Raw genomic sequence first — 20,977 nt, forward strand, 5'->3', positions numbered from 1 at the left:
TGATACTTTCTGAGAAGGCCAAGGAAGTACCAGCACCCATGTACTTTAGATTTAAAGAAAGATGGTAGATTCAATTTAATATAGTTTTCTTTTCTTAAAAAGTAAACACAGATTCTTCTGTGTAAGAGCTTTAAAAAAAATTAAACACAGAATGCATGTAAAGCAGTGGCTCTCCACACAGGCTGCAAAATTCAGATCAGTGGGGAGCTTTTGGAACACAAGGCCCACTCTGGACTCAATCTCTGAGGCTGATATCTGAATTTGTTACTTTTTTATTACTTTTTTTTTTTTTTTTTTCGAAGCTCTTTAGCTCTGCTCTGAGCCTGATACAGACTCAGTGCTCATTAAATGTTACCTGATATTATTACCCTTACTCTCCCTTAGGAACTAATATCCAGAGATGTACACTGAAGTATACGTATCAGTGATGCCTAAAGGCTTGAGGCATCCTAAATCACACTATGCAGTTCCATCATGGCCTGGGGACTCAACACACACTGTCCAGATGCCAGACTATAAGCTCCATGAGGACAGGAACTGGGTCTTTTCTGTGTACTCTTCTATCCTCAGGGCCTAATGCAGTACCTGACACATTGTACATATACGAATCAAGGGCTGATATTAGACCACTGCATTATGTGACCACAGAGCTGATGGCCTACAGGAGGGATGCTGGCACTCCCATGACAGGTGTCTCATTCTATTGCATCACTCACTCCATCAGCTGAGACTTCAGGAACCCCTTAAACCTCTCCTCACCTGGAGGCAGCCAGGATGAACAATCTCATTGCAGATACAGCATTCCATGAGTTTCTTCTCAAAGTCTTGTGTCTCTTCATTCTGATCCACCTCTCCACAAAGGGAACATGTGACTGAGTGAGGCAGTCTGGGCTACAAGAGGACAAAGATAGAATCCAAGACAACTGACTTAGATCTTTATCATTTCAGTTTCCCTAAAAGTGAAGATGGGAGATTTGGGTCCTACAATTTTCTAGTAAACACCTGGAAGCATGGAGGCAGGATGGAGAGAAGAGAGGTTTTTGGTAGGAAAAATGGGGAAGATGAGGACTCAACCGCCTGGGAACTGGAAACTATTTTCAGTTGGCCTATCCTTGGCCTCCTGGGTCCTTTCTAATCTACTTGAAGAGGGGAAAGAAGGCAATGATTTGCCCTTCAAATCCTGGTCTCTTGTTTGAAAATCAGGTTAAGCTGAAAGATTAAATCAGATCATTTTTACTACTACATACTTTCCATCTAAACCTGGGGGGAAAAGGGATAAAATAAAGCCAAAAAGAGAATATAAACCTTTTCTTTTCAACTCTGAAGTCTCTTTAACTCTATATGTATTTCAGTTCCTTTGCCACCATCACCCCTCCCCCAAATTCTTTATCCAGCAGATCACTCACTGCCAAGCACTGTCGGAGGACACAGGACTGCTTCATGCGTCCAGGCCCCCCAAACTTCTTCATGTCTCTGCAGTAGTGGCAAACACCACACTCTCCTTGTACACAGGCTTTGCATTTTCGACACCGCACTCGTCTCCGTCTGGCCCCTGACACAATCGGAGAGGCAGCAGCTGGCCTCACAGGTGTTAACCGTGGAGCTGGTTTCATAGTGTGAGGCTTTGTAATGGGGATGGTAGGAACCCGCACCTTTGGCCGAGTGGGGAATTTAAGCTGGAAAGAGAAAGCAGCGAGGTCAAATATATTAGGTTGCTTTAAGACTGGAGAGGGTAGAAGATTACATGGTAGCATACCTAGCCTGGGGCTTGGCCCACTATGGCCTGTGGGCAGAGCCCACTGTCTGTTTTTAGAATACATTTTATTGGCACACAACTCATCTTGCATATGTATTATCAATGGCTGCTTTCATGCTACCATGGTAGAACTGAGAAGCTGCGACTGTGTGGTATACAAAACCTAAAATATTTACTATCTTGATCTTTACAGAAAAATTTGCCAGCCCTTGTCCTAGCCCTTTGGCCTACTAATTCAGCTGTTTCTCTTTCATTTTGCAGAGCTATTAAGATTGACCACTCCCTGAGCTTTCTGTGTTAAGTGCCATGTACCATTGTCACTCCGGGAGCCCTCCAATATTTATCTTGACTGCTCAGATTATACTCCTAAAGAAGACAGGAAACCACTTGAGGGTAAAACTAATCTTGTTCATTTCTTTAGTACTCCAAATCCAAGCATACGATCTGGTACACAGCAGACACTCTAATAATATTTAAGTGTGGAGCACATTTCTTAGCATTCATATTTGCCCTGCTGGTGACCGTTTCAAGGACAAGAACCATATTTTCTACTACTTTAATTTCTTACCATATCTTAGACATTTTTCTGACACAGAATACTCAACAACCACAAATGACTGAATTGTTTTAAGGCAGTCTCCTGTGGCCAAACAGAGGCCAAGTGGAATTCCTCTCTCAAGGGACGAGGAGGTGGTTCATTAAATATATTGTTCAACTCCATACCTTTATATTCTGCCTAAACACCCCTGGAATGTGATGGCTTTGCAAGTTTCAGCTAGGGAACAACAGAAGCCTAATTTATTTGCCAAATTCATGGCTAGGATCAGAATGCTATCATTTATTAATATATAACCTTGATAGAGGACAGTATGGGAAAAAAATTATACAAGATCTAAACTGAAGAGGCATGAAAATTCATAATTGACAATTTATTAGCTGACATCAATTCCTTTCTTTTCTCTTTCTTTCTTTTTGTTTTTTGAGACAGAGTTTTGCTCTTGTCACCCAGGCTGGAGTGCAATGGTGCATTCTTGGCTCACCGCAACCTCCACTTCCTGGGTTCAAGGGATTCTCCTGCCTCAGACTCCGGAGTTGCTGGGATTACAGGCACCCACCACCACGCCCAGCTAATTTTTGTATTTTTGGTACAGACGGGTTTCACCACGTTGGTCAGGCTGGTCTTGAACTCCTGACCTCAGGTGATCCACCTGCCTGGGCCTCCCAAGGTGCTGGGATTACAGGCGTGAGCCACTGCGCCCGGCCCCTTTCTTCTCTTTTCAATTTTATACTGAAAAGTCCAAGTTAAGATTAAGGGGAATTTTGAGAGCATGATTTTACTACGTCAAAGAAAAACTCTGCTCCTTTTAGATATCTATGTAATTATTTTAACTAGCTTTCAATCATATCTGTGAAGATAAAAGAGTAACTGGTCAGAAGGAGAGGAACTGATGCATTTTGGTGAACAAATGCACAATTTGGCATTTGATTCTGGAAGGAGGCCTCCCAGTTTGATCGTTCTGTTAAGAGAGTCACCTCCAAAGATAGCCAATTACCCTGACCTACAAGTCAAAACAGAACCAAGTAATGATTTTCTGTCAGTTTGTATTAATGCACCAAAAGCCATCTGCCTCTAGTTGTTCTTTTTTCCCCCAGAATAGTAATGATCAACTAGCAAAAGGCTTAAGTAGCCTGAAGATCAAGCAAAATAGTTTCTTACCTTATCCCTTTTTGGCCACTGTACTATAGGAACTCCAGTGAGGGCTAACTTGGGATCGCTGTTGGCAAGCTCCTCCAGCAAAATCTAAGTGTAGGAGGGGAAAGAAGGAAAAAGCAGGGCAGAGTGAACAAAGAGCCAACCACTCAGAACAGCATCTAGACTCTGCATCAGTACCCTTGAGTGGCAAATGAGGCAAGGTGGCAACTGTCTATATTTGCCCTTCATATAGAGACTCACAGGAAAACAAATAAATTAAAGATGAAAGAGAAAACTCAAACTTGGGCTACTGCAGTATTATCAAAACTTTGAGGCCAGGCACAGTGATTCAAGCCTGTAAGAGACGGGAAGATCACTTGAGCCCAGGAGTTTGAGACCAGCCTGGGAAACACAGCAAGACCCATCTCTACTGGGGGCGGGTGGTGGTGGTGGGGGAGCAGAAAGGACTTCAAACTCACCTTTGCACCCAATCCCTTACTTGTGTACTCATTATACTAACTGAAGCAACTAGCTTACTGTGGCGACAAGTGTTACTTCTCATACAGTTCTACATTGACAGTAAAACTTTATTAATGCCTCTTCACTTTTCTACACCAGTTAGTGAATATTATTAGGTAATTAAGTAGTGCCTTCATTTCTCAGATTGAACAAAGTGGCATAAAAACGACTGGCTAATACAGAATTAATGAGATGAACAGTACAGCCTAATGTGCTGATTCAACCCAGGGTTCTTTTCTTCTAAGGCTGAAACAGAAATCTCAATCTCAAATCTCTCTCTCTCTTCCCTTTCTCTCTCACACATACACACACACAAAGGCAAATCTGCTGTTTGCCTTTATTCCTCTAAATGGGGAAAGGAACAATCTTAGGGGCAACAGTTCTCATGTCTTTACCAATCAAATTTAAATAACTTAGGAACAATGCTATAGTGAGAAAATGCCACTTAAGTAAATCACGCTGGTTGACTGTTATTTTGAAACAAATCTTCTTCTTTTTTTTTTTTTTAGACGGAGTCTTGCTGTGTTGCCCAGGTTGGAGTGCAGTGTTGCGATATTGCTCACTCTAACCTCCAACTCCCAGGTTCAAGCCATTCTCCTGCCTCTGCCTCCCGAGTAGCTGGGATTACAGGTGCCTGCCATCACACCCGGCTAATTTTTGTATTTTTAGTAGAGACGGGGTTTCACCATGTTGGTGAAAACCAGGCTGGTCTCGAACTCCTGACCTCAGGTGATCCGCTCATCTTGGCCTCTCAAAGTGTTGGGATTACAGCGTGAGCCACCAAACCTGGCCAAATCTTTTTCTTTTAGACAGACAGAAACTCCTGAAGCCCAATCTTCTAGTATAATGAAATCCTTCTTCCTCTGACCTAATGAGCCCTAAAGCAACACCAACAGCAAAATAGCTCACATATGAGAGACAAGTTACACGACTCCTTTTCTGGCTGCCTTAGGTATGTACAGGATAGTAACTGTTTCAGCAAATACTAAACTCTGATCCTGGACAGGTTAGCAAGTCTGGGCCATTACTAATAATTGTTCTCATAATCCTGTGTGCTCTGCCCCTGGAGATGAGGACTTTTATGTATTTTCATCCTTAACCTAAGGATTCTGCTCCAAATTCCAAAGTTGGGACTCAGACCCTTTAACTCATAGCCAAGAAACTCCTCTACTAATAACCCCTTTTGCCAAGTCTCCAGATGCCTCTCACCTTCCCCCAAACTGATTTCATTTGCGGACGTTTTATTTACTTCAAGTTGCTATGGCATCCTTTTCTGTTAGCACCATACAGCTTGGGGGTGAAGAGGCGGGGTGTGGTGCCCCACGTGGGACAAGGCTCTGGTATGGGCTCCTAATCTCCCTCGGGTGAAAAATTCAGGTCCATTCAAAATGTGTGCTAGGGAGTGCATGACTCCCCTCCCCCACTTCGCACTGCCAGAGTAGGACTCTGCCCATTTCCTCTGCCGAACAGAACTGAGCTGTCCACAAACAGGGACTTTCCACTTTCACCAAAACAGACTGCACAGTAAGATATGCAATTAAGAGAGTAGAAAAGGAACTTAACTGTTCACCAAAAGCAGTCTAATTCTACCTGCAAGATTTTTGTGGGGAATAGGGAAGGATAGGCGGAAAACTGTGTTGGTGTGTGTGGGGGGGGCGGCAGCTGTTCATACATACACGACTCAGTTACTGGGGTATGTGTGGGTGTGGAGGGAAATGCAGATTTCCTTCCAAGCCTTATTTTGCTGGGGCCATTCAACCAAGCACGCCCTGCTTTCATCAAAAAAGGCAGACTCCAGCTGAGGCCCTACAAGAAACCATATAAAGAAGCCACCACCCTTCACTCGAGGGGGTTTGGGATAGGAGAGCGGGGGTGGAGTGCGGGAAAGCTGACGCCTATCTCGGCTCCAGGCATTCGGGAGAACATTTAAACACAGGCCCACACCCTACAGATCACAGGAAGGGAAAGAGAACAGAAGGTGCCTGGGCAGAGAGAGGGAAAGGATTCTCAAAAGCCAAGCAACCCAATTCAAAAGCACATCCCACCAGGTGAGGGAACAAGTGCAAGGACGGCTCAAGCAACATGAAGTAACACAGCATTGTCCTGGACTCGCCCGGCAGGCAGTTTCTTCTGCCTCTTCACTGAGACAGAGGTCCCTACAGTTACACGCACCCCAAACCAGAAAGGGTTTGCCGATCGACCGCCTGACCTTTCGTTTCCTGTCGCTCTGGAGCTGCCGAGGCTCTTGGTGAAGTTTCCCCAGCGTCTTTGTTTTGTTTTCTGTATTGGAAGTTCTCCTGAAGGAGTTAGATATTCTGCCTCTAGGAAAATCCGGATTTACTTGAATATTCTGGAATCTCCTAGAGCACATAGGGCAGGGCAGTCCAGCTCTGACCCTTCAGACTACCCACAGGGAGCAGCGTGCAGCGCTCTGGGCTCCTTCTCGAGCCCTTCAGCTCAGCCGCGGCTTCCTGTGCCTGCGAACAATGCTGCTGCGTCACCCACATGCAGCTCCCAGAAATGCTTTGCAACGGAAGATGGCAGGAGGGGGAGCCGAGCGAGAGTGAGCGAGCCCGGCAGAGGGCCCAGCCGTTCTGCTGCAGAGCCGGGAGGGGGTGTGTTCAGCAACTGCTTTCTTCCTCGCGATTGGAAGAGGCCATGCCAGGGAGGGGAGCTCAGCCACAGCCCCCGCCCTGTCTCCCTCCCACCACTACTGCAATAGGAGAACCTAGGGCCAGCCCCCTGAGGGCTCCCGGTGGCAGACTTCTGAAGGCGCCAGCCAAAGGGAAGGCTTTAAACTCATTCTGCAGGCTACACTAGGCACCTTGGCCCACATTTGTCCTTGTCTCAGTCCACACCCTTCCCCTCAGGGTCACCTCTCACTGTTAAAGCCAGAACGCTCTGGTTAACAGCACACACACTCATCTGTCCCCTCTCAGCAAGCAGAGGGGATTGCCCAAAGTCCCGCCTCTCTGGATGAACTAGGCAAGGAAGCTGAGTTCCTCTTGAGTTATCTTCTCTCTCTGGCACACTTCCTGCTTCATCTGCCCTCGCTGATTTGCTCCCAGCCCACAATCCAGAATCTGCATATGTGTTCCGAAAAACCTTCAGAAATGGCCCATGTCAGCCAATATTGAGATATTTAATAAATTACGGCTCACATCAACTACATCCAAAACAGATGCCTGCTTCTGATTCTGTTAAGAACTCCACCCCCACAGTACAGTACTAGAAATATCTGCACAGCAATCCTGCAGCAGCTCCACCACGACCAAGTCAAACAACTGAGGCACAACCTAAGTGCAACACACTTTATCCCAACTCCCGCAGTACCCTCTGCCTGTAAGATTATCTCACCCTCAGAATACCATTTCCATTTGGATTTCCATTTCTATTCAAGTCTGTTTGCCTGTCTCATTCTTGATATTCCCTAGATGAAGCAGCCAGTCCTGCATCCTGTCAAGACACCTCACTGCCACTTTGACAGCCCCTTGAACAAGTATTGCTCACACCTCTGCACACCAATTCCCCAATCCCCAGACCACCAGCTCGGATGAAGCTCAGACTGCATACACACTCCCTTCAGTCTATAGGAGGAAGGGAAGGAGCACATTCTGGTTGAGTTTCTATCGATCCAGTGTCCCAAACATCAGCATGGGAAAACTTCACTAGGAATCAAATACTTGGCAGAAAGTTTGGATTTGAATTTATGTGATTTTTAGACCCTTACAAATGTAAATTGCCTTTCTGCAGATGCTTTGATTTAAACATCCAGCTCTTAAGAATTCTTATTTATTTCCAGGACAGTTGTTTCTGGTACAGATTTAGTGGCTAAACAGGCTTTCTAAAGTCTGGGGCTTTGCTGCCACGGGTTACATATGTTATTTTTATGGTAGTTTATGAGGGGAAGGAGAGATCTTTGTGCTCTCGGCTGAGCTCTTCCTGGAAATGCTTATATGGTCATCCTAACCCCAAACCTCTCCCTGGCACTGTATCTTAAGACTCAAGACCCAGTGCAATCAGCTTATTTTGTTTGAAAAGCTTTCCTTAACAGTGATCTAGCTACTGAGAGGTCTTCTTGGAAAATGCTTATTTTGATCTTCAGTGCTATCTATACTAGAGATAATGAAGTACAAATACATAAGAGAAAACATGTTACTTTAAAACAAACATAAGTTCAAGTTGCAGCAAGTGCAAATTCTAGACACCACCAGGAAAGGACAAAAATCAGATAGGGCACTAGGAAACTCACTCCCAGTAAGTTTCCAAATCACAAATTAAATAAGGCCTGGCAGGGCGCAGTGGCTCACGCCTATAATCCCAGCTACTCCGGAGGCTGAGGCAGGAGAATCGCTTGAAGCCGGGAGGCAGAGGCTGCAGTGAGCTGAGATTGCACCACTGCACTCTAGCCTGGACAGCACAGCAAGACTGTCTCAAAAAACAAACCAATCAACAAACAAAAAAACCCCAAAAAACAAGGCCTAACTTTTCCCCCTCCTGCTAATTCAGAACAAAAGGCAAAAAAGAGGCTGGGCGAGGTGGCTCACGCCTGTAACCCCAGCACTTTGGGAGGCCAAGGCAGGCAGATCATGAGGTCAAGAGATGAAGACCATCCTTGGCCAACATGGTGAAACCCCATCTCTACTAAAAATACAGAAATTAGCTGGGCGTGGTGACATGCGTGTGTAGTCCCAGCTACTTGGGAGGCTGAGGCAGGAGAATTGCTTTAGCCCAGGAGGCGGAGGTTGTGCCACTATACTCCAGCCTGGGGACAGAGAAAGACTTTGTCTCCAAAAAAAAAAAAAAAAACTTGCAAAGACCATGACATTACATAATACAATATAATGAAAATATTTAAAATAATTATATGTACTTTAATGAAACCATATATGCTTCATAACCAAGTTATATTATTTAAAACTTTCTATTCAGTAAGAATGTGTGAATTATTACAAATATCTTGTTAGTAAAAATTGCAAATGAAGTTTTATTTGTATAGGTTGGCCTTTTTTTTTGGAGACAGTTTTGCTTTGTTGCCCAGGCCAAAGTGCAGTGGTACAATGACGGCTTACTACAGCCTAGACCTCAGCCTCCCGAGTACCTGGGACTACAGGTGCACACTACTATGTCCAGCTAATTTCTTAATCTTTTTCTGAAGATGGAGCCTGGAAACAGAGCAAGACTCTGTCTTAAAACAACAACAACAATAACAAAATATCTGTGGTTGAGTGTCGTGGCTCATACCCGTAATCCCAGCACTTTGGGAGGCCAAGGTGGGCGGATTATGAGGTCAGGAGATGGAGACCAGTCTGGCCAATATGGTGAAACCCCATCTCTACTAAAAATACAAAAATTAGCCAGGTGTGTTGGTACGCGCCTGTAGTCCCAGCTACTCAGGAGGCAGAAGCAGAAGAATCGATTGAGGGGTGGAGGTTGCAGTGAGTTGAGATGGCACCACTAAACTCCAGCCTGGTGACAGAGGGAGACCGCTTTTCAAAACAAACGAACAAAACAAAACAAATCTGTAAGCCCAGACACCCAGGACTTAAAAAAATAAAAAAAGTCTGGCTTCGCTGGGTAAGGTGACTCATGCCTGTAATCCCAGCACTTTGGGAGGTCGAGGCAGGAAGACTGCTTAAGGCAAGGAGTTCAAGATTCAAGACCAGTCTGGTGAAAACAGCAAGACCTCATTGCTAAAAACAATAATAAAGAAAAATTTTAAAACATTTAAAAATATGGCTTAATGGAGTAAGAGCTAACTATATTGGGTCTTCTACTAGTTCTCTTATTAGTGTCAGAATCACCCCCATTGTCAGCTGAAGATAATTCCTAATTAGTATTTCTGCAGTTATTTGCAACCATAACTCTTTCTGGTTCAATCTCATCATATTCCTAGGATGGAGCCTAATGTAAATTTTCAGATCATAGTTCCAAAATAAAATGTTAGATTCTTAAATAAGAGTATCAGTAGCCTATTAATCAAAAATAACAATTTTCCAATTTATAAATTGAGAGCTTTTACCATTAATATAATGTTGTAGTGATAAATTTATATCCTGTAACAGGAAAGCTTATTAGTTGGTGATGAAGAAGGCCAGAACATCTCTTTCCCTCAGGATAGACTCTGCCACCCTTACTCATTTGCTCTGTGCCTTGTGTCATGCTAGGGACCTGCAGATCTGGACTGCACTTATTTCCCATTTCTTAGCCCACTTTTATATCTGCTTTGCCACTGAACTCTAAGGCCCTTGAGGGATAGGACCACGGCATGTCTGCATAGCTTCCTTAACACTCAATCTGATTCCTGGCACAGAGTACGCAGGCATTATTCAGAGCAGTGAAGTAAGTGAGTTTCATAGATTTGTGACATCTAATTTTTTACTGGCTGTAATAATACACTGCTTATTAAGTGTTTTACTAATCTTGTTAATTTAACAACAATATCACAAGATATTTTATAGAGGAGAATACAGGTTTTTGTTAAGTCACAAAGTATGACTGGCAGACTTATCAAAATGTTTTAGAGAAAACAGAAAAGTAGAAAAATATTTAAAACACTGAATTCGCTTTATTAAGTGAGCTGGGCAGCCAGATATAATGTTATATTAGAAGCTTCTTTTATATATGCATATATATTAAGAACTCCTTTATCACCAAAATAAATATCAACAAAAACAAGTTTGATTAAAAACCCAAATTCTGGCCAGGCGTGGTGGCTCATGCCTGAAATACTACCACATTGGGAGGCCTAGGCGGGCAGATCACTTGAGGTCAGGAGTTCGAGACCAGCCTGGCCAACATGGTGAAACCCCATCTCTACTAAAAATGCAAAAACTAGCCAGGCCTGGTGGCACACACCTGTAATTCCTTGAACCTGGGATCCAGAGGCTGCAGTGAGCCTAGATCATGCCACTGCACTTCAGCATGGGTGACAGGGCAAGACTCCATCTCAAAAAAAACACCCTCAAATTCTTCCAGTTGACTACCACCACCACTGTGCCCTGCTATCAACAGGATGGGGTACACCCTTCTAGATTCCTCTGCAATGCACAAACACGCATACAATTTTTTCTTGCATTAATGGGATCGTATTATACATACTGTTCCATGTCCTGCCCCCCCCCACCTTTTTTTTTTTTTTTTTTTGAGACGGAGTCTCCCTCTGTCACCAGGGCTGAGGGCAGTGGTGTGTGATCTTGGCTCACTGCAACCTCCGCCTCCCGGGTTCAAGTGATTCTCCTGCCTCAGCCTCCCAATTAGCTGAGACTACAGGTGTGCACCACCACACCTGGCTAATTTTTGTATTTTTAGTAGAGACAGGGTTTCACCATGTTGGCCAGGATGGTCTCAATCACTTCACCTCATGATCTGCCCGCCTTGGCCTCCTAGTGTTGGGATTACAGGCGTGAGCCGCTGCACCCAGCTTTTTTTTTTTTTTTTTTTTTTTACCCAGACAGAGTCTGGCTCTGTCCCCAGGCTGGAGTGTAATGGCACGATCTCAGCTCACTGCAACGTCCGCCTCCTGGGTTCAAGCAATTCTCCTGCTTCAGCCTCCTGAGTAGCTGGAATTACAGGCACCCGCCACCATCCCTGGCTAATTTTTGTTATTTTTAGTAGAGATGGGGTTTCACCATGTTGGCCAGGCTGGTCTGGAACTCCTGACCTCAGGCGATCTGCCCTTCTCAGCCTCCCAAAGTGCTGGGATTACAGGCATGAGCCACCGAGCCCAGCCCCACGTCCTGCCTTTTTATTCAACATATGTCAAGAATACAACTTTTCAATTTTAGAAATGTTAAGAATATCTCATAGTAAGAGAACCCCATTCTACCTATGTACACTTTCAGGTGTCAACATTACCATAACCCCTCCCAAACAGAACATTATACACATGTTAATAGCTTTACCAGTAAGTCAGTACTTTACCTTCTTTCTTTTTGAGGCTAGGTCTCACTCCTTTGCCCAGGCTGGCGTACAGTGGTGAGATCATAGCTCACTGAAGCCTCAACCTGCCCAGCTCAAGTGATCCTCCCACCTCAGCCTTTCAAGTAGCTGGGATCACAATACACCATCACACCTGACTAATTTTGTATTTTTTGTAGAGGTGGGATTTTGCCATGTTGCCCAGGCTGGTCAAGCGATCTGCCTGCCTTTGCCACCTAAATTACTGGGACAAGTGGTGCAAGCCACTGGGCCCGGCCTAAGTCAGTACTTTTTAATGCCCTATTTTTTCACTTAATCCCCTTCCAACTCTATATTCTATGACTTGTTCTTCAACACTGTAGAATCTAACCTTTAAGAATCTTCAAAGCCCTTTTATCACAGCACTGAAATGCACTCTTTTTCCTTGGAATATTATGAATATTTCATCTACCACTTTTTCCCTCATCTCTTCTACTAATTATTTCTGAAAACCAGATAGGTTAAAACAAGAAACAATTCCTCTCTCTGCAGGAAGGGTAAAACTGTACTTGCTTTGTCCCCCACTGAAGTGTAGCCATCAGTGCTATAAGCACAAAGTTCTCCAGCACTACAGAGTCCCTTGCTGTGCAGTAATTCACCACCTTCCCAATCTAATTCTTTTTTCTTTTGAGTGATGCTCAGATTCTCAAAGCATTCAAGCTCTAAGCTCAATATAGCTGAACCTGAGATTTAGCATAACTGATCAAATACAGGAATAATTAATCTATCTGACCTTAACACCTGTAGAACTAGAATCTAAATCTGTCCTCTTCTGACATCAACTACATTTTGACTGTGGTTTTGGGTAAACGAGAAGGTGTGGACAGTCCCTGGAGGGAGAATTCAAACACTGTCAGCCTGTGTAGTCATCTCACTGGCTACTTGTTCCTCATGCTCTGGCCTCTGCCACTGTACCTTAGCCAGTGATGGCAGCCATGTTTTTCAGTGGTCCCTGATAAACATAAGGAAGCTCTCCCTGGACACTTTTCATAATGCTAAGCGTCCTCATCTCTCTTTGTGCTGACTCTGCTTAATATCTGACCCAAATCTTTCTACATTTTCCCTTGGTATACCACTGTATCATTCTGTTGCCTCAAATCTCCTTATTTAGCTACTTTAACTAGTTAAACTACTCCAGCGGTTTTTGTTGTTGTTGTTGAGACAGGGTTTCACTTCCATCACCTGGGCTGGAGTGCAATGGTGCAATCTCAGCTCACTGCAACCTTTGCCTTCTAGGTTCAAGCAATTCTCCTGCCTTAGCCTCCTGAGTAGCTGGGACTACAGGCAAGCGCTACTATGCCCAGCTAGTGTGTGTGTGTGTGTGTGTGTGTGTGTGTGTGTGTACATACGTACATATATATATATATATGTACACACACACACACACACACACACACACACGTACATATATATATATTTTTTGTAGATATGGGGGTTTCAACATGTTGACCAGGCTGGTCTCAAACTCCTAGGCTCAAGCGATCTGCCCACCTCAGCCTCCCAAAGTGCTGAGATTACAGGTGTGAGCTACCAGGTTCGGCCTCCAATAGTTTCATTTAAGGGAGTCTATATATTTCTACCACACTTGTATAACTGATTAGTGGATTATAACATGGCTTTTAACAATTGGATTAAATGGAGTCAAATCTATCCATAGACATCCCCTACGGCTGAAAAGACTTTTTTTAAAGTCATGAATTAGAAATACAGATACCGAGGCCAAAAGAATGTTATGAGGTGTAACCTTAGAAGTCTTTCTTCTTAGGGTTCCTAAGACAATTATACAAATTAACAAGTCTCAAAAGTCACAATATAGGCTAGGGGCAGTGGCTCTCGCCTGTAATCCCAGCACTTTGCGAGGCCCAGGTGAGTGGATCACCTGAGGTCAGGAGTTCGAGATCAACCTGGTCAACACCGTGAAACCTTGTCTCTACTAACAACACAAAAATTAGCCAGGTGTGATGGCATGCTCCTGTAGTTTCAGCTACTCAGGAGGCTGAGGCATGAGAATTGCTTGAACTTGGGAGGTGGAGGTTGCAGTGAGCCGAGATCATGCCACTGCAGTCCAGCCTGGGCGACAAGTGCAAAACTCTGTCTCCAAAAACAAAAAGTCACAATGTAAAGTTTCCCACATGCATCCATAATGGAATTTAAGTTCTACCACAATGGAAATGAAAAAATCTGGGCTGGGCACGGTAGCTCACACCTGTAATCCCAGCACACTGGGAGGCTGAGGTGGGCAGATTAGGAGATCAGGAGTTCGAGACTAGCCTGACCAACATGGTGAAACCCTGTCTCTACTAAAAATACAAAAAAACTTAGCCGGGCGTGGTGGCAGGCACCTGTAATACCAGCTACTCAGGAGGCTGAGGCAGGAGAATCACTTGAACCCAGGAACTGAAGGTTGCATGCAGTGAGCCAAGATCATGTCGCTGCACCCCAGTCTGGGCGACATAGCAAAAATCCATCTCTAAATAAATAAATAAATAATTTAAAAATCGGAATATTCTTTGTCCACTTAAGGGTATGAAGTGAGTCTGGGAAAGTATGGCTAAATCTGTTTTGTTATACACATGAATCATTACAGAAGTAGGACCACACCTATCTGGAACTTTGTCATTTCCTCCCATAAATAAAAGCCACAATGATAGCAACTGCATCTTCTATAGCAAACATTAAAAAACCAACTATAACACCAACTGTCCAACTTCTATAGCTACTAAGGAGAACCAGCTTCACCAGGTTATCACCCCTTTTAAGCCTCTGTTATTTTTTGTCTTTTCATTGATACATAAACAATTATAAGATCTAATGAAAATGTCAATGGCAAAACGAATAAAATATGAAGTCCTATCCTAGTCTTTCGAATTCTTTCCTGAGGTGGCCAGGAGAAGCTGGGGAGCACCTCATCTGGTTATATAGTGGACACGGAAAACCTGGATGAGGAATCAAGGATGGAAAAGACCTACTATGAGACATTTAGTCCATTTTCATTGAGGTCACAAAATTATTCCTATAAGTTTTTATTTATTTATTTATTTATTATTTTTTTTTGAGATGGAGTTTTGCTCTTGTTGCCCAGGCTGAATTGCAATGGCGTGATCTTGACTCATTGCAACCTCTGCCTCCCGAGTTCAAGCAATTCTGCCTCAGCCTCCCAAGTACCTAAGGAGGTACCCACCACCACACCCAGCTAATTTTTTTGTATTTTTAGTAAAGATGGGGTTTCATCATGTTGGCCAGGCTGGTCTCGAACTCCTGACCTCAGCTGACCTGCCTGCCTTGTCTCCCAAGTGCTGGGATTACAGGTGTGAGCCACCATGCCCGGCCCCCTCTAAGTTTTTAAAATGGTTTAGAAGTAACTTAATCTATGTGACAAGGTTTTTAAAATAACACTACAATTTATAGACTAGCTTTCTAATATACATACCCATAGTTCCAAACACTGATTTAAAAAGAACATTGCTATTTCCAGCTTTATACTTCTTGGTGTTCACATTAATCGTTACTTAGGAGAAAAACCTAAAAGTATTTCCTCCAGTTTAGATAGCTCAAGGTTGGGGCCAGGAGCGGTGGCTCACACCTGTAATCCTAGCACTTTGAGAGGCCAAGGCGGGCAAATCACTTGAGCTCAGGAGTTCAAGACCAGCCTGGTCAACATGGTGAAACCCTGTCTCTACTAAAAATATAAAAATTAGCCAGGCGTGGTGGCATGCACCTGTAATCGCAGTTACTCAGGAGGCTGAGGCAGGAGAATTGCTTGAACCCGGGAGGCGGAGGCTGCAGTAAGCCAATAGTGTTCCAGCCTGGGCAACAAAGCAAAACTCCATCTAAAAAAAAAATATATATATATATATATATATATATATATATATATATATCGGGCATGGTGGCTTACATCTGTAATCCAAGCACTTTGGGAGGCTGAGGTGGGTGGATTACTTCAGGTGAAGAGTTCGAGACCAGCCTGGTCAACATAGTGAAACCCCATCTGTACCAAAAATATAAAAAATTAGCTGGGCGTGGTGGTGCATAATTCCAGCTACTCAGGAGGCTGAGGCATGAGAATTGCTTGAACCCGAGAGGCAGAGGTTGCAGATCTCACCACTGCACTCCAACCTGAGCGACAGTGAGATTCTGTCTCAAAAAAAAAAAAAAAAAAAAAAAGACCGCTCAAGTCTAGATTCCTTAAGAAAAATATACAATATGAAAAAACTTGATGAAGCAATGAGATGAATTATTTTAAAATGACACTTTTCCAGTGTAGTCTTGATGCTAGATAAATCTGAAACTAAAGATGCTAAACCTACTCAGTGTTAACCCAACATAGAACAAGTTCATTTCTCTCACTCTGCTTAGGATGAAACTCCTATCAGTCACTTTTGTCCTGCTTTTTATGTCAAGGTAACTTAAGTTTAAAGTAACATTTTGTATATGAACACTTTCTAAGGCTCTCCTTTATTTTTGGGGTCAGCTGGAAACCTATGTTTTTAAGATTAAATTTAAGTCCTCGATGAACACACAAATGTTAGTATTTTCAAAACACAGACATAACCTCACTCTAGGAACTGAAACATTGGGCAGCACTAACAAACACACATGCATATTAACTTCTCTCGGGCTGAACCAGAGGTTACCCCAAATTCCTATACTTTCTCCCTCTGAATCCAGAAACTGACTGCCCTAGCCAGATCAGTAGCCGTCATGTAACACATCAAACCCTTACCTTTACATCAGCAATGAGAGCATCTTCATCTTCTATCCCTGTGGGGACACATTTCTTGTGCAGTGGCAGAGACTCCAACTTATCTACAAGGCAGCGAAGGCCTTCAAGCTCAAAATGGGTCAGATGCACTTGCCTGTCCTTTCGGGGACCACACTGGGGATCCCACACTTGGCCATTGTGGGAACCCCGGCTAGAGTCAGATGAGTCCCCAGACAAAGTTTTCTTCAGACCTGGAAGACTTCGGCAGGTTTTGCCCAGTCCATCATAATCCAAGTTGACACCATTGGCTACAGGGCTAGTGAGGACAGAACGTCTGCTGCTCAAGCGTCGGGGTTCTCGATCCACTGCTTCCTCATCCCCATTTCCAGATTCCAACCCATTTAACTCCAAATCTACCAATATGAAGAAAAAAATGCAGTAAGAACACTTCACTTTGCCACGTGATCAGCAAGAGAAATAGGTGGCATGATAGGGGCCTTGAGGCTATAAATGACAAAGTTACCACATTTAAAAGATGGCCTCTCTTTATTCCAACCCATTTGTCCACTGATGAAAATCACGTTACAGGTAGAAACAGGATCCAGGAGGACATCTAGGTAATAGTCAATTGGATTTTTTTAAAGTCTGGGGGCCGGGCGTGGTGGCTCACGCCTGTAATCCCAGCACTATGGGAGGCCGAGGCAGGTGGATCACGACATCAAGAGATCGAGACCATCCTGGTCAACATGGTGAAACCCCGTCTCTATTAAAACTACAAAAAATTAGTTGGGCATGGTGGCGCGTGCCTGTAATCCCAGCTACTCAGGAGGCTGAGACAGGAGAATTGCCTGAACCCAGGAGGCGGAGGTTGCGGTGAGGCGAGATCGCGCCATTGCACTCCAGCCTGGGTAACAAGAGCGAAACTCCGTTTCAAAAAAAGAAAAGTTTGGGTAGGACCCAATCTTTGAATTGTGTACTAGAAATCAGTTACTTATCAAAGTGGCTGTAAATCGGTTTCAAGTTAAAGCTTGAATCTGGGATAATGACTTTGTTACCTTTTAAAAGAGAACACAGTATGAAGCACACATGTTTAAAAATGTTTTAGCCTGGGTAACATAGTAAGACCCCATCTCTACATTTAAAAAATTAGCTGGGTATAGTGGTGCATGCCTGTGGTTCCAGATACTAGGAAGGCTGAGGTGGGAAGATTGCTTGAGCCTGGGAGGTTGAGGCTGCAGTGAGCCGTAATCATACTACTGCGCTCCAGCCTGAGCAAGAGAGTGAGACCCTGTCTCAAAAAACAAAACAACAACGACAACTTTTTGCCCAAAGTTTTGGTATTAAAATTAAGCTTTGGAGTTGAAATCTAACAATATAAATAACAAAGCAAAGTGACTATTTTTGAAAAGGAAGATTCTGATAGTCAAAACACAGTGATAATATTCACTGGTCTTTTCTATTATAATTTAGAAAATGCAAGAAGGTGCAAAGTAGTAAATAAGTCATCTCTTATCCCTCCACCCTAATGATAACAGCCAAACAGTATAATATATTTTCTTTCCATGTTTTAACAGATGTGTATGACTATGATTATATGTGGGTTTTTTTATTTTTTGTTGGTTGGTTGTTTTGGTTTCCTAAAGTGCTGAGATTACAGGCATGAGCCACAATGCCTGGCCCAAGATGTGTTTTGTTGTTTATTTTTTGAAATGGGGGGGGGTCTCACTATGTTGCCCAAGCTGGTCTTGAACTCCTAGACTCAAGTGATCCTTCTGCCTCAGCCTCCCAACTAGCTGAGACTACAGGTACACACCATAGTGCCTGGTTCTATTAGATGTATTTTTAAACAAGATTACAATCATGCTGTTTATACAATTCTGTATCCTGCTTTAATATATTAACATTTTTTCTTTTCTTTTTTTTTTTTTGAGACAGAGTCTCACTCTGGAGCCCAGGCTGGAGTGCAGTGGCAGGATCTCAGCTCACGCAATCTCTGCCTCCCAGGTTCAAGGGATTCTCCTGCCTCAGCCTCCCAAGTAGCTGGGACTACAGGCATGCACCACCACGCCTGGCTAATTTTTTGTATTTTTTAGTAGAGACGGGATTTTAGCATATTGCCCAGGCTGGTCTTGAACTCCTGACCTCATGATCCACCCACCTCAGCCTCCCAAAATGCTGGGATTACAGGCGTGAGCTGCCACACCCAGCCTATTTTTTATTTTCAATTAAGAATATAGACTATGAGTAAAATTATGCAGTACAAGTAAAATGCTAAAGCAAAAGGTATCTTGCTTGGATTAAAGATTCCATAAGAACACGTGATCCACGAGGTCAAAGGTTCAAGACCAGCCTGGCCAGGATGGTGAACCCCCATCTTTACTAAATATACACAAATCAGCCAGGCACGATGGCAGGCGCCTATAATCCCAGCTACTCAGGAGGCTGAGGCAGGAGAACTGCTTGAACCCGGGCGGCAGAGGTTGCAGTGAGCCGAGATCCCATAACTACACTCCAGCCTGGTCGGTAGAGTTAAACTTGGTCTCAAAAAAAAAAAAAAAAAAAAAAGAAGTCTCAAAAAAGAAAAAATAGGAACATGTGATCCCAGCATATTAGAGTTCAGTCCTCTCCAATTTCAGACATAGAAGAGTCTAAAAACGTATACTGAAACTACCCCGTCATCCAATTAAAATATTTCTCTGATAGATATTAGAGAAACTTGAAAACACAAAGATTAAGGGCATAAACTGTACAGTCTGACCAACCTGGTTTAAGCTGTGAAGCTGAACCATGCTGGTCAGACTCTAAAAGCTGTGGCTTTGCCACTTATTAACTTCAAGATCATGGAAAAGTTTTTAAATATCCTTGAACCATAATGTCCCCATTGTAAAATGAGGATAATAATACCTACCTCTTCAGTAATAAGAATTTAATAAATGTAAACTGCTTAGTATAGTGCCTGAAACACAACAGGTTATTCTGATGACATATTCCTAGTTTTTATTCTGCCAAAGACCATTCTTTATACAATAAAACATATTAGACAACCGGGCCAGGTGTGGTGGCTCATGCCCTGTAAGCCCAATACTTTGGGAGGTAGAAGCAGGAGGACAGCTTGAGGCCAGGAGTTTGAGACCAGCCTGGGCAACAGAGCAAGACCTCATCTCTACAGAAAATAGGAATTAGCTAGGCATAGTGGTGCGTGTTTGTAATCCTAGCTACTCAGGAGGCTGAGGTGGGAGGATTGCTTGAGCCCAGGAGTTTGAAGTTACAATGAGCTATGATCATGCCACTGCAATTCAGCTTGGACAACAGAGTGAGGCCCTGTCTCTAAAACAAAAACAAAAAACATATTAGACAACTGATCATCTTTCTTTCTCTCTTTTTTTTTTTTTGTTTTGTGACAGGGTCTCACTCTGTTGCCCAGGCTGGAGTACAGTAGCATGATCTCGGCTCACTGCAGCCTCAACCTCCTGGGCTCCAGCAATCCTCCCACCTCAGCCTCCTAAGCATGGTGGACTTGAGCCACCATGCCTGGCTAATTTTCTGTAGTTTCTGTAGAGGCAGGGTTTCGCCATGTCGCTCAGGGTGGTCTTGAACTCCTGGGCTCAAACCATTTGCCCACCTTGGCCTCCCGAAGTGCTGGGGTTACAAGCATGAACCAGCACATCCAGCTTGATCATCCTTCTTGAGGAGCTAATAGCAACTCAAAGACCAGCTCCAGAGTATTTCATTTGGCCATTAACTCACATCTGGGTAGGTAACTGGTATTCAATTCTAATGAATGAATTTGGTACTTCCAAGTAGATAAATTTAAAAAACCAAGAACATATTGAGTAACAGCCTACTATTTTGGGCCTTACCCTCAGTTCTACAGGCAGAATACTTACCCATGCTGAGGGACTCTTTCTGAAATTCCTTGGTTAGGTGGGAACGGTTGGTTATGCAGTACACATAGCGTTCCAACACGTACCAACACATCTCATAGTAGAATGGATAGCGAAACTTATTTGGAACCTACAGAGGAATACAATAATGAGAAAAGCAATATGACGATTTTCAAGGAAAGAGAGTACAACAAATGAAATTACTGGAATTATTAACCCAGGAAATACTTTCACCAGTCAACCTGTAAACCCAGCTTGGCATTTGAAGCAAAAACTTAAGTAGATCCATCAACTTAGAAAATGTTGGTTTTAGGCCTGGCACAGTGGCTCACGCCTATAATCGCAGTACTTTGGGAGGCCGAGGTGGGCAGATCACCTGAGGTCGAGAGTTTGAGACCAGCAGCCTGACCAACATGGAGAAACCCATCGCTACTTAAAAAAAAAAAAAAGATGGGGGGGGG

At 43.6% G+C, this 20,977-nt stretch overlaps 1 protein-coding gene across 4 annotated transcripts in view; it reads right to left on the bottom strand.

Annotated features, from left to right (window-relative positions):
- KDM2A (lysine demethylase 2A) overlaps positions 1-20,977 on the bottom strand; it is a 137,019-nt gene that overhangs the window by 12,923 nt on the left and 103,119 nt on the right. For 3 of the 4 annotated variants that reach the window (XM_032282693.1, XM_032282695.1, XM_032282694.1), the window contains 5 exons: positions 20,520-20,646; positions 16,654-17,045; positions 3,474-3,557; positions 1,407-1,676; positions 760-891 (listed from right to left, as the gene is read on the bottom strand). In XM_032282693.1, the coding sequence (XP_032138584.1) occupies positions 760-891; positions 1,407-1,676; positions 3,474-3,557; positions 16,654-17,045; positions 20,520-20,646 (1,005 nt within the window). Of the gene's footprint in view, positions 1-759; positions 892-1,406; positions 1,677-3,473; positions 3,558-6,177; positions 8,313-16,653; positions 17,046-20,519; positions 20,647-20,977 lie in introns of those variants that run through there. The other variant, XM_032282696.1, reaches the window with a different exon arrangement.

Source organism: Sapajus apella, unplaced genomic scaffold (assembly GCF_009761245.1).
Source record: "Sapajus apella isolate SASKATOON/1434 unplaced genomic scaffold, GSC_monkey_1.0 scaffold14, whole genome shotgun sequence".
NCBI lineage: Eukaryota > Metazoa > Chordata > Mammalia > Primates > Cebidae > Sapajus > Sapajus apella.